This window comes from Cyanistes caeruleus, chromosome 9, assembly GCF_971803275.1.
Source record: "Cyanistes caeruleus chromosome 9, bCyaCae1.hap1.1, whole genome shotgun sequence".
NCBI lineage: Eukaryota > Metazoa > Chordata > Aves > Passeriformes > Paridae > Cyanistes > Cyanistes caeruleus.
The window spans coordinates 18,236,868-18,250,536 of record NC_141709.1 but is presented as its reverse complement, the minus strand read 5'-3'; the positions used below and the strand labels follow the sequence as shown (position 1 = coordinate 18,250,536).

At 41.9% G+C, this 13,669-nt stretch overlaps 1 protein-coding gene across 3 annotated transcripts in view; it reads left to right on the top strand.

Moving 5' to 3' along the window:
- Positions 1–1,793: 1,793 nt before the first annotated feature.
- BTBD8 (BTB domain containing 8) overlaps positions 1,794–13,669 on the top strand; it is a 36,794-nt gene continuing 24,918 nt past the window's right edge. Inside the window, exons 1-4 of one of the 3 annotated variants that reach the window (XM_086901903.1) lie at positions 1,794–2,111; positions 2,189–2,359; positions 10,723–10,973; positions 11,819–11,936. In XM_086901903.1, coding sequence (XP_086758029.1) covers positions 2,002–2,111; positions 2,189–2,359; positions 10,723–10,973; positions 11,819–11,936 — 650 coding nt within the window. In that variant the 5' untranslated portion in view covers positions 1,794–2,001. Of the gene's footprint in view, positions 2,112–2,188; positions 2,360–8,810; positions 8,911–10,722; positions 10,974–11,818; positions 11,937–13,669 lie in introns of those variants that run through there. The other 2 variants (XM_086901904.1, XM_086901905.1) reach the window with 2 other exon arrangements.

The following is a 13,669-nucleotide window of genomic DNA, read 5'->3' as shown; positions in this document are numbered from 1 at the left end:
GGTGTTCAGCCTGGACACTCACACTATGATTGTTGTTATTTCTTGAAAATAATGCCTCATTGTTGGCATTATCCTTCCCGTATCAGCAACTTCTGTTCTTGTCTCCAAGAACTGCTGCCAAGTTCCTGTGTTTATAGAAGGAAGAGTGATTATGGACACAAAGAGTAGAATTAACTGTATGTGATGGCAGGGGAGAATAAAACCATATTCTACTACAAAGGGAAAAGCAAAAATACGAGACCACAGAAAAGATGTCACCTGCCTATCATGTTTCCAAAGCCTCCCTCTCCACTTTGTGCACAGCAAGTGTGGTACCCTGCAATCAACAAGAGCCCACTGGGGGAGGCATCAGGGCCAGGTGAGCCTGAACCAACTGTGCACACCAGAGTACCAAGAGCTGAGAGATACAGGGGAGCCACAACACATTCCTGTCACTCTAGATTAGGAACGGCTAAGAAGCACGACAGACCCTCTTGCGAACTGAGAGAGGAGATTGTGAATTGAGGAGAGCGTGCTTTATTACCTCAGATCTTTATAGACCGATACGCGAAAGTACAGAAAGGTTAAACTCTTACTGGTTAGTAAATTAACACATTACCTTCATTGGTCAGTGGGGTACACCACCCCTTGACCTTCTCTTGCAAGAAAACAAGAAACTGACAACACCTGCAAGGCTGTCTTCTATCTCTGAGGATTGTTTTAATTCCGCCTTATGATTTCCCAGACCACTTTCTCAGGAGAGACTGAGAAAGTTATGCGGCCTGCTATTCCACAGGCACTGTGCTCCCTGCTTTCTGCTCACATTTAGCATCCATAACATCCCCTGTCTGGGGACACCCCCAGTGCCCCAACACACTGCCTTGTGTGACATCTCTTCTGAGTCACCGTGTCCCACTCGGGTGCTTGGTGGAGTCTCTGCTCAGTGTAACCCTCGCAAGGCAGGACCAAGCGGTGCTGTCTGCCCAGCTGGAGACCTGCTCTCGTCCCCCTCCCCCAGACCCCACAAGAGTCTCCTCAGGATCATGACAATGGTGTTGAACTTGCCTCCTTACATCCACCACTGGTACCTGCCTTTCAAGCATTTTTCCCTGAACACTTTCAGCACTTAAAAACTTAAATGGTTATGTGCTTCTCTTACTTACACTATGAGGCTGGAAAGGCTCTGCCTTGTCTCAGCAGGTGGCACAGAGAGGCTTCTATCACCTGTGCAGCAGTTTTGCTTTGGCAAGACAGCCAGTGCTGGGGAGCACGGATTTTCCTGCAGAGCACCGCGGCTGGCTGGAAGCTGCGGCCCGCCCTGCTTCCTTCCCTGCAGCCTCACAGCCCCACAGCTCCGCGGCCCCACAGCCTCACAGCCTCACAGCCCCACAGCCTCACAGCCCCACAGTCCCGCGGCCCCACAGCCCCGCGGCCCCACATCCCCACAGCCCCGCGGCCTCACAGCCCCGCGACCCCACAGCCCCACATCCCCACAGCCCCGCGGCCTCACAGCCCCGCGACCCCACAGCCCCACAGCCTCACAGCCCCGCGGCCCCACAGCCCCACAGCAGGGCACGGGGCAGCGGCGGCCGCGGATCGCCGGGCCCCGCACACGAGGGCGCTGCGCTCGAGGCCGCGCCGGGCACGGCTGCGGCGGGCCGGCAGGGGGCGCCCTCCCGGCTGCACCCGCGCTCTGCCGGGCCAGGCCCCGCCCCGTCACGGAGGCCCCGCCCATCCTATGCCCCACCCCCGGCAGGGAACCCGGGGTGGGCGGGGTCAGGCCAGCTCCGAGGGCTCTCATTGGCGGAGGGCCCTGCTGGCCCCGCCCCGCAAGCGGCGCGGGGAAGCCGCCGCGTCCCGGCGGGCGCGGGTCCCGCGTCGCTCCGCTCCGGGGCCGGTAACTGCCCGCGTCCCGAGCGCCGTCCCTGTGCTCTCCGTGAGGGCGGCGGCCCGCCGCCAAGGCACCGGCTGCCAGTCCCGTCTGCCGCCGTGCCGGGCGCGGGGCGGAGTGGCGGCCGGCACATGGCGCGCTGCGGCTGCGGCGCGGCGCCGAAGGGCCCCGGCGCGGCGGCGGCGGAGCGGCAGCGGCTGAAGGAGGCGCTGGCCGAGCAGCTCCGGCAGGACCTCGACAGGTGGGCGCGGGGCGGCGGCCGAGCCGGGGGCGGCCCCGGGCGGGGCGGGGGCTCCCGGTAACGGTGCCGTCCCGCAGGCTGCTGGCGGAGGGGACCCACTCGGACGTGACCTTCCAAGTGGGCGACGAGGAGGTGCGGCTGCACCGGGCGGTGCTGCTGGCGCGGGCGCCGCGGGTGTGCGAGGGTCTGGCGCGGGGGCGGCTGCAGCTGGACAGCATGGAGCCCGCCGAGGTCCGGGAATTGCTGCGGTGAGTGCGCGGCCGCGGCACCACCTTTGTGCCTTGCCTCTTCGTTTTCCCAGTGCCAGCACCTGTTTTAAAGCTTTTCCCATTCAGAACCCTCACAGCCTTCCTGCTGAGTTTGCAGAAGACTTTTGTGTAACTTCTTTCTTTTCCTCTGCCTTTGTCCTTCTGCTGATAGCACATGGCTGTACTCTCCACCTTAGCGTGCTTTTTTGTGGTATGTAAAAAACTTATAATAGAAAAAGAGAAAAAACCAGCAAAAATCCTTTGAGATCATCCGTGCCTACTAAAATCCTTTTTAACAAGATTCCCAGATGAAAACAGCAAATGAAACCCACTCTCGGCTCATATTTTAAAAAGTTATGGATATAGGAGTCTAGGAGAACTTCAGCAAGTTGGATGAAAATTCATTAAGTTCGAAACTCATCTCTCAAGTCCTCGTGACCCATGGGCTAAGCCAAACACGGCATAGCTTTGATGCAAACTGAGATCCCAGAGGGAGCTGTGTGGGCTGGCTACTCCCCAGGGACTGGTGCAAGGGCCAGCATGTTTTTGCATTGCCAGCTGTTTTCCCATTGCCACATATGCAACATCTCTCATGCCTTGCTCTAAACCTTAGGTGAGTTACATGAAGGGTGTTGGCTGGTGCTGCCACCAGACCTTGCAATCCTCCTTCTTGTAAGTTCCTCTAATCCTTTTTTCAAAGAACTGCTTTTCTCTAACAAAGCTGTGGTGGTGCCACCTACTTTCCCTAAAAAAGAGTTGGTGTTAGAGCTGATCAGCACTTACAGGAATGCACCAGGAACAAAGTGGTAGCAAGAAATCACTGTGGGATTTCACATGAATTCAGGATGTGCCTAGAAAATGTAGGTACTTGCAGGTTTCTGTGACTGTTGCCAACAGCAATGGGATAGTGTTGCAGTTATGAAGTTTAGTGCTTGAAACACACCCTAATTATGAAAGGAAACTTTCTGAACCCAGAGTCATATCTGAAACATGGAATCCTTGTAGTGAAGCAGGTTGATTACCAGGCGGCAGCCTGGTAGGAGCATTAGCAAAACAAGTGGTAGAAACAAAACAAAGTGGGTTTTGTCTTGTTTGTTTTCTGATTCTATTGTTACTGTGATATTAATTTCTTTCACATTCATGTAAGTGTTGTTACAGAAAAATTTCATGAAGAAGCATGATAATGCAATTTTTTTAAAAATCAAATCAATTTTGAAATAATTATTTTGAATAATTATTTATATACTGTTATATCAGGGGTTTGTATTCTTAATAGTCAGCCCTTAATATGTCACTGATACTTGCTTTCAATTTTGTCTGGGTTTGCTATAAGGCAAGGAATGATATCTGGAGTCCTGCATATTCTCCAAAAAGCATGGTATAGAAAACACCTTTAAACTCAGGTCAACTAATTGTAAACCCTGTGTCTTTTCACAGTGAGTTAAGAATCTTCAGATGAACTTCCTCATATGTTCTAAGCTGTATATGAAGTGTGCTTTGCAAAGTAATTGCTGTTCTTAACTTAGTCTTTGGTGCTTTTTGATACTTTACCTTTGGAATCCTCTAACCTAGCACATTCTGTAGAGATCAGTGCTTACAGAGTGCACTGAAGTTTGACAACAGTGAACTCATTTGCACCAAAGAAAGGATTGGTTGAAAAGAGCCTAATCCATTGTTCAGATGATCAAGTAGTATCAGTGGCTTTTTAATCTCAGTGGTTTCTTATTGTTAAGATGCAAATTGATTAGATCTTTGTAAGTGCAAAACAGTGCCTTAAATTAGAGCTTTAGTTTTACGAGAAGCCAGCATAGTTCTTGGAGCATGTCAACTGCCATGATGAGTTGTAACAGAGATCTCTACCTGCAGCTGAGCTCCTGAGAGAAAGTTAATGTCTTCTACAAAAGTTCTGTTTTTTTGTATATATGGACAAGTGGAATACTAATAATAGTATTGCAGAGTTCATCAAAGCTATAACAAAATCACATTCCTTTTCCTGTTTGTATTCAGTTTTGCTTTTATTTTCCTGAGTAAAAATTATCTTTCCAATTGGGATTTGGGGACTTCATTTTATCACGAGCTATATCTGGCCTGCATCTCAGCAAGGCACACTTCCTTTGGGCCTCTGTCTCCCTTCGTCAGGGGACATGAAGTGGGCTACGTGTCACTTGTGTGCTGAAGGCTGTGCAGCTGCTCTTGCCTCCTCTTTTGAGCAGGAGATAGGGCACAGTAAACATCGTGCTGATCTTTCTGCATAGCCCCAGCATGAAGTAGATGAGCAACTGAGCAGTGCTTTGTTTCCCTCTGTTGCACTATGTGAGGACATCAAGAAGAAATTTCTGGTCACCAGCCGTGCAGCATCCATACCGTAGACACTACGCACCTGCATTTTTGCCTGGTTAATGTAATTTTGACTCTGCCCTCCAGTAGCCTTCTGTCATTCTTTGGGACAAAACTAGAAAAATGTCAACAGTTGTCAGTACATTGATGGCTGAAGATGACTGCCCAGGCAGGGTTCTGCACTGTGCCTCAAGAAGAGAAACTTGGCATCCCTGAAGGATGGCTGTCTGTCGCAGATCATTAGATCATTACTGTCTTGCCTGCTGAGAGGCAAACTGCTTTTTATTTTTTCTTACAGTTGGACAAAGCATTACTTTAGCAATAAAAATCTAAATATTGTCTCTTAATATTTCTATTAGAGGGGTCTGATACAGGGAAGGACAGAGAAGGACCTAATGACAGTGAGATCCAGTTAAAAAGCAATAAATAGAATCAGATACAAAGGAATACGATTGTCATTGTGACATTTACTGCCACAGGGGTTAGTTTGCACTACCAGCAGTTGATTCAAAGTAGACCAGCCAAGCCTTCAACCGTGTTAGGCCTGTAGAATTCTGTATCAGGCGGGACAAGGATGCTACATCTCACTTAAGTGCAGGCAGGAATCTTTCAGAAGGTAAACTCTAGACAGCACTATGGCAATAACTTCCTTCTGTAGAGTCTGTGTATGCACACCTTTCCTTTGTACAAAAAAATCTTCAGCTATAGTAACTGCTATGAATACAACAGATACTCTATACCATTGTACCCATTTCATCTGCCACTTATCCACACCTCTTGCAAACTCAGTGTTGCTTGTGTCTATCAGATCCTTTTCTGTGTGCAGGGGAAAAAAACCCAAGCCACAAGGTGGGGTACCTGTTAAAATTACACAGCGTCATACTGACACTACAGAAGGTGGTGGTTTAGCACTATTTCCAGTGTGATATTCTCCTGCATGTGAGGTTTTCATAGATGAGTTGCACCAAATGGAATGTTTGTGTATATTCTTTAAAAACAATTCCCAGTAGGAGTTCCACTGGATAACACTGGATTACAAAGTAGTGAAAAAATACTTCTTTAAATAAATTGAGTTTTTTTTTCTTCCTGACTGCTTGATTGTCATAGTTCCCATTGGATAATGGCTGTTATGGAGGAAACAAGCTTGAGTTATGCTCAGGTTTACTGAATATGTTTATTGAATTCCTTTATGTTTATACCTCAGCAATCCTATAGTTAATATCTATGCTTGTGTATTCCCCCTAGTGGGTTATGGTTGCAGAACACCTTTTTTCAGAAGAATAGCCTGCCTCACATGTTCTTGGAATTTTGTGCTTTATACAGACTATTCTGATATGGTCCTTCCCTTTTATCACTCGTGCCTGTTGATGTGGTGCAGCCTACTATACGAGGAGTATCTTCTCTAAATGACTGATTAATGGACCTTGAAAACAAATCCGCTGCAGAAGGGGCTTTTTGTGGCACTTGCAGGTGGATCTTTTGGCACAAATATTCTTTTCCCTGCATTAAGACTTAAGGGAATCAGCAGTACATCTGAAAAAAAATCATCCCTTCCAAAACAACTAAAAATAACTAAAACCTTGCCCTACAACAGTGGCAATATGAGAGATGTGATGCAAGTGTCCTAAACTTTGTGAAACAATAAATCCTGAATTGTGGAAATTAAAATGCTCTGTTAAAAGTTATTTCTAGTGTAACAGTGAGAAAGCTGGAAACAAACTATTGTGAACCAGGTTAATAGACTAAGGAATCTGCTCATCTTGAATACTTTAAGGTGTTCTAACTTTTTCCTACATTTGTTCTTCCAACCATATTCTCTCATCTCAGGTTGTCATTGTTGCAGCAAGTTAGTTTTTTGTGGTTATAAATATGAGCTAGGTTAGCCATTGAGAAGAATTAGACTTTGCTGAGGAGGGAAATAAGTGAGGTGCAGAAGCTTGTATCTTACATTTTATGCTGCATCCTGTTGGGGAAAGAAAGATTTCACCACGATGACTTGTTTATTTTGATGAAAATGGGCTTTAAACACATGCCAAACAATGGCAATCTTATCTCCTTTCCACATACAGAGAAACAATGTTTGTCTTTTTTCTTACTGTATTTTTTTTGATCCATGTTTATATCTAATCTGTTTCTCAGAGGCAGCTGAGAAGCTGAACTGTCACAGTATATTCAGTAGGAGTGTAATGCTTTGGAAACATAATATCTTCATGCCTGAATTTATGCCTGAAGGAAGAAAAAAAAAATTTGTTTGTGAGAAACAGAAACCTTTCACTGGACCCATGACCATTTATTTTTTTGAAATGCATACTGTTCAGAAGAAATTAGAAACTTTAATCAGCACCTGTGTGAGGCAGTAACGGAGGTGATGTTGCATCTCCTGAGAAGAAATTCACTGAAACACTTACTTCAAGAAATCCATTAAGTTAAAACAGCCATCTTGACTGCAAAAATCAAGCAGACAGTCCTTTAGCAAATCTAAAGGGAAACGGAAGAATCTTAAGAGTTTAGGGTAGGTTGAGGTTGTGTGTATGAAATGCCTGACTTAGACAATGAAGATGTGCTGCTTGCTGAAATATTTTTGCAAGTCTAACAAGATTAAATGCAGTACATGAGAGTTTTTGCTGCAGTTGGGTTTGCTGGATGTGTGTACGTTAAAATTGTGGGCATGCACTGTTTCAGAGGCTTCCTATAATGCTTTTATTTTTATTAATAGAAGTAAATAGATTTGGGTTTCATTTTGGGGTTTAATTGTGGTAACTGTTTAAGTAAAACTGTATAATACGGTATTTCACACACGTGCAGAAGATACTTTGGTGTTAATCTGGTTATTATGACATTCTTGTCTCTCAGCTTGAGAGGCTTGAATTTGACAGAGGGACCATTCAGTGGGTGAGGAATTGGCTGGATGGTCACACCCAAAGAGTTGTGCTTGGTTGACAAGGTGCTCAGCATGAGGCAGCAATGTGCACCCACAGCCCAGAAAGCCAACCCCATCCTGGGCTGCAGCTGAAGCATCGTGGCCAGCAGGTGGATGGAGGTGACTCTGTCCCTCTGGTCTGCTCTCCTGAGACTCCACCTGGAGGGCTCATCCAGCTCTGGGGCCCCCAGCATAAGAAACACCTGTTGGAATGAGTCAAGAGAGGGGGCAACAAAGCTGGTCAGAGGGCTGGAATACCTCTCCCATGAAGACAGGTTGAGAGAATTGGAGTTGTTCAGTCTGGAAAAGAGAAGGCTCTGGGGATCACCTTGTGATGATACACCTCTATCTGACTTAAAGGAGAGATTTTTAACTCTATAAAATTGTTGTCTGCTCTTTAGATAATGAAACTAGGTTGGGGCACACTGAGTGATGCCTGCTCAAGAGGTTTGGAATATATTCCTAATACAGTTCTGCAGTCCTGGGGTCCTGGATTCTTAAAGCAGCTGCTTTGAAGAGATGGTTTTACATTATCGCTAAACTGTCTGAGCTCCAAGATCCAAGGATGTGAGATTTCCCCAGCTTTTATTTATGCAGAAAGGCACCATTTAATATTCTGGAGGAGAGAGTCTAGAAAACGTCATTCTGCTTTAGAAATGAGCCTATAAAATACAAAGTGCTGCCAAGCAAAGTTTTTTATGGCAGGTTATAGAAAACTGCAGAATTTTGGAGTTTTCTGGATTCTGGAGTTTTCTTGCATTCTGGAAACATCCAATGTGATTTACTGAGAGAAAAGGAAATTTCTAAAAGATGTGCCAAAATAATTTTGCTATCTATGAAGTAAAATGATAGATGCATCCATGAGATACATCTTTCAAAGTAGTAAATTTACATACTGTATTCAACAGAACTCTAATATTAAGATAACCTGCTGAATTATTGGAAGTAATAAATCCAGGAATGTGACTGGATTGTAGATGTTAACTGAAAGAGTCAAATATTCTTGACTTCTTACAGGAAAAAAACTTATTTAAAATAGAATTAACTTCTTCAGATCCAGAAACCAGTTACTTAGTTCTGGTTTAAAATGCTGCTTTATTTCTTTTATTTACTGAGTTCCTAGTTGTGGTAAGGTTGCCGTTTTTATTGACTGAAGCCTTGTGATAACAAAATTAATTGCATTCCTGAGGTTTCTTATGTAGATTCTCTGAAAATACTCTGAGTGTTCCCAAGAGATTGTCTCATTGCCTAGTTTATGAGAGTCCCTATTGATGTTTTTCAGTTACTGGAGAAAGTAAGTAAGAACATTAAAATAATTAATTTATGCTGAAACACTCTATCTGTTGCTGCTAATTTTCTTTCTCCCTCAAAGTCAATTTGTACTGTCTACATGTTAAATATGCAAAACCTCTGTAGCAACAGAAAGGTGAATAAGAAAAAATCCAGTGCAAATTTAGCCTAACATGTTCAATGACAGTTTTTGGTTTTTTTTCAACAAACCCTTCCTAAGGAACTTCCTGCAATTTTTTACATTCAGTATGTGACCAGTGTACTTCTGCAATTGTGGTATTAGCTTATATCTGGTGAAGATATAGGGATAAAGTGCAAATTATTTGAGAAATATAAAGCTAGATATATATAGAGAGATGTAAGTATAGCTTTATATAACTAGACATATAGATACATATAAATACAAAAAATTATTTTTATATACTGTTGGGGTTTTTTTTTTCTAGTACTGTTATTGTCTATGTGACTTTAAGTGGCTCCTCTTGGAAGGTCTAAAGCGGACAAAAACTTGAAGACAAAATTTCAGGATACTTCTGTGAAATTTTAAAATCTCTAGCTCAACTGGGTTTCTATACTCTGAATTTCTATTCTTGATTCCTACTGCCTTAGAGCTGTAAAACACAGATGTTGCCTAATGTGAAGCACAGTGAATGGGGAAAAATGTGTGGAAGTTGTGGTCTTGAATTTGCTAAAGAACTGCAAAGTCTCCCTGCTCCATCTAACAACTTTTGATCCTATTCTTGAAAATATGACATTTTATTAGTTGTCTTTCCTTCATGCTATTATTATGGTAGGATGGAAAGCACTTTAAATATGAAAAGCAATAGATGGTCAGTTCACAGGTTAGGAATTCTGGGAGCACATACTTACACAACAATCTTAAAATCACATGTAAAAAGGGTTCACTGATCTTACTCTTTCCATGTGAAATCTTGTTCCTGTTACATCCTTTCCTGCCACTTGCTTTCAAAATCTAATAAAATATTAACATTCTTATTGTATACATTCTTATTTCTTCTTATTCTAACTCCTAGTGAGGACCTATATCACATAGACCAAAAAAGATTCTACTATCTCAATCCTTTAAATACAGGACTTAAGAAGGAAGAGGATTTCTTTTTTCTGCCCTGTCAGAGTACAAAAATAACACACTCAAATTACTGTTCTGAGTATTAACAAAAAAAGCCTGTTTTCCATGGAATGAGTGACTAAAGCAGATCTGAGTATTTCTGCTACATCCAAAGGAACTGTAGGTCTTCTGTTAAACTTTGTGAACTTCATCTAGATGGTATGAAACCAAGGATAAAACATGTTGTCTGTGCAGTATATTTTCTAGAAATGTGAGATCTTCGCAGTCACAGACAGCAGGCTTTGTTAGCCTTTCCAGATCCTGAGCCAAAAATAAGCTGGTGAAACAGATGGGAAAGTGGGAAGCTGGAATTACTAGATGGGCAAAGTGAAAGTTCTTGGGTAATCTTAACTGCAAATTTTTGTGCTTTAAGTGATTCCTTTGAAATTAAAATTTATTTCTCCAATTCATTTATATCTCTATACAATTTTTATGGTTTTTTTTTTTACTGTGACCTTGATGTTAGAAGATTCTGATATTTTGTGGTGCTTGTATATGCTTTTCAAGCATTTGCAGAAATAAGTTTTCCAGAGACACATTTTTTTAAAAGTTAGGGGTTTTAAGCACTGGAGAGTCCAACTCTTTGTTTTCTGGTTAAGAGCTTTGTCAGATTAAAAAAAATGTAATTTTTTACTTGTTTTCTTCAATTAAAAAGTTACGTGAGTAAAAACTAGTGTCATCTTCTAGGATTCTGTATTCATCTGATATAAATCTTAAAGAAATTGAGGAGCTGTTTATGAGGAAAATACAAGAAAGCAACACTACTACTCTTCAGAATGCTCAAAACAATGTTAATTGTCTTGGACAAAGCAAAAGAGCACCACTTGATCAGAATAGTCCAAGTGGAGCTGTGCAGAAAGAACTTGTTTGTCTGTCTGGTATTCAGGAAGAAATTCCAGAAGCAGTCGTTGATGCAGAAAGCGACAAAGCAACTGCAGGTAGGTTTGGAATTACACTTTTTTTCTTTTTGTCTTTTAAATAATTGTTCAAATACTTCTGCAGTTTCAGATACTTTCTGCAGTAAAAATGCAGGCAAAATTAAAACTATTGTTACAGCACAGCTGTCATGGATATTCGTTTGTATTGCCCACCTCATTGTCTCAGGCTTTGAAGAAATGAATTGCTGCAGAAGTTAGGCAGGCACAATTCCCAGCCAGTGTGTGGTGTAATAAATCTGGAATTGCCAGGCATCCAGCATGGCCATCACCACATCCTGTCTTTTCCCTGGAATACAGCAAGCTCCACTCTTCACCATGTGGGACTTTCACACAGCAGAATATCTCTCTTGTTTTCCTTTCCTAGCAAATTGCACTGGTTCCACTGTTATTTTATGAGGGTTCTGGAGCCTTTCAGAATCTTCCATGCTACAGTTCTGAATGAAATAATACAAGGAAATGTTCAGCTGCATCTCCCCCAGATGTGCTGGCTGCTGCAGCTGTGTCAGTGACAGCAGATCTGTTCTGGTGGGAACCTGTAGCACTGGATGACCCCAAACTTCCTCAGGGACTACTCTTCTTCAGTGCAAAAAATTAACTGGATGCTTAATCTTATGAAAGAGGAACTGTAGTACTTCTTCTGTAGATACCAAATAGGAAGCATTGGTCAAGTTTCTGATAAGTCAAAATAAGAAGTAAAAAGCAATGTTTGGAAAACTTTTCAAGGAAAATCCTACCTTGAATATGCAATAATAAAAAAATTAATTTTCAAATACTTTGTCTGTGCACTGTCAATAGTCTCTTGTAGAGCTGATGAAGTGAAAACAGCTTTTTCTCCCTATATGCAGGTAATTCTGAAGTAGAAACTGCATCTGTGTTAGGAGAAGACTTATTGATGCTCTACAAGAAGTGCTGTTGTCCAGATATTAATATTTGCATAGAAGGCAAAGATTTTCAAGCTCACAGGTACATAAGTATTTACAGTACAAAGTTTTTCCATCAATAACCGTCTGGTATAAGATGCTGCTGTTACTGTGCATCCATAGAAGTTACTGCTGGTGCTATTCCCTAGCTGTGAGCCCTTACAGCTTTTAGTTCTTAGGTGCAGAGTGGCTGTACTTTGATACTAATGAATACAATTTATCATCAACAGCAACTACTTTGAAAAACAACTGCACTTTTAGCACTTCTAAGATTGCCACTCACATTGTAAACTTGTATATTGAGTATATACTCATGGAAATACTTACAGATTTTTTTTTCCTAATTTTATATATATATATGAAATAGAAAATAAAAAATAATCTGTGCTCTGTAAAGAAAACAAAATACATAATAATAAACTATTCACTTATTAATGCTGAATAAAATTTCCATATAGGCAGAAAATTTCTGGAGTAATAATTTTTATTTGTCCAGAATCTGTGCATACAAAATCTGGTTTTACTTTCATTACTTCAGTTATGCAGATGTAAAGATTGCCAGGAGCCTTTCCTAGATCAAAAGTCCAAGACCGTTTAAGAACTTTGGCTTATTGTACTCCTCTGGCTTGGGAAAGCAAATTAAAGTGTCAGTACCATTCCTTGTACCTTTGATATAAGTCTGTTTGCATTTGAGATATCAAACCAGGCAGCCTGTATTTTGTTCCCTTTGAGTACATTAAGTAACTGAGAGGGACTATAAAAACCCTCCATTACTTTTAGTACTTTCTCAATACAAAACTGGGGGTGTGGGGGGCAGTTTGTTACAGATATTGCAATATCCTTATAGAAGGTATGTCATAATTGTGTGGGTATTTGGATATATGCTCATTTTCAGAATAAAGTTCAGTAAAGAATGTTTCTTCTGGTCTACATTGTATGTTCTCAGATACATAAGTTTCAGAAACAAATGCTTTAATGCAGAAAAAATAGTGCAACAAAGAGCTTCTATCAGCAGAGCTTCTTTAATTTAGGCCACTTACTGCCTGGAGCTATGTATCTAGTTTAACTAGCATCAAAAAATACGGCAGTAAATCATAGAGAAAACAAGGATGTTTTGAAACAGGACTTGAGCTCGTTTTAGCACTGTGTCATGTGAACAGTAGGAGCTAATAAGGGCAGTGGAACTTTCAATATAATTGTGGTGAAAGCACCAGAATGATTTACTCACTGAAAGGGTTTTATTTTTTTAAGTTCTCAAACAGCAGACAGGTTAGCCCTGCAAAGTCTCCCACCACTTGTGTCAGTATTCCTTACTTTCTCATGAAGTCCTGTGAACTTCCAATAGACTTTCATGTTGCTGCTTTGTCTTCCTAGTGTTGCATTCTTTACAGAGCTCTGCATGAAGCAAGTGAGATTTCTTTGGTAATAAAACTGGCACTAGCCATCACTGTAGGAAAGCACAGATAAAGTTATTTCAAAATAGTTTTGTATCTCCATATATTTTATAAATATATGCTGATAAAATACAAATTTAGGTGCTGCATACTTGTCCATATTCTGCTGAGTACCTGTCTTATTTAAAATGAGTCTTTGAAATATCCGTCTAACTATGCCCTTGAAGTTGATTGATCACTCTGCACTACCAAAATGTATTTGGAACGGATTAAAAAGTGAAGATAAGTGTGTTCCATATCTCTGTGACATTGTGTTATTGTATCTTATTTTAAAAAAAGGGTTGTGTGTACCCAGAATTTCATACACTTCAAGTTAGGATGT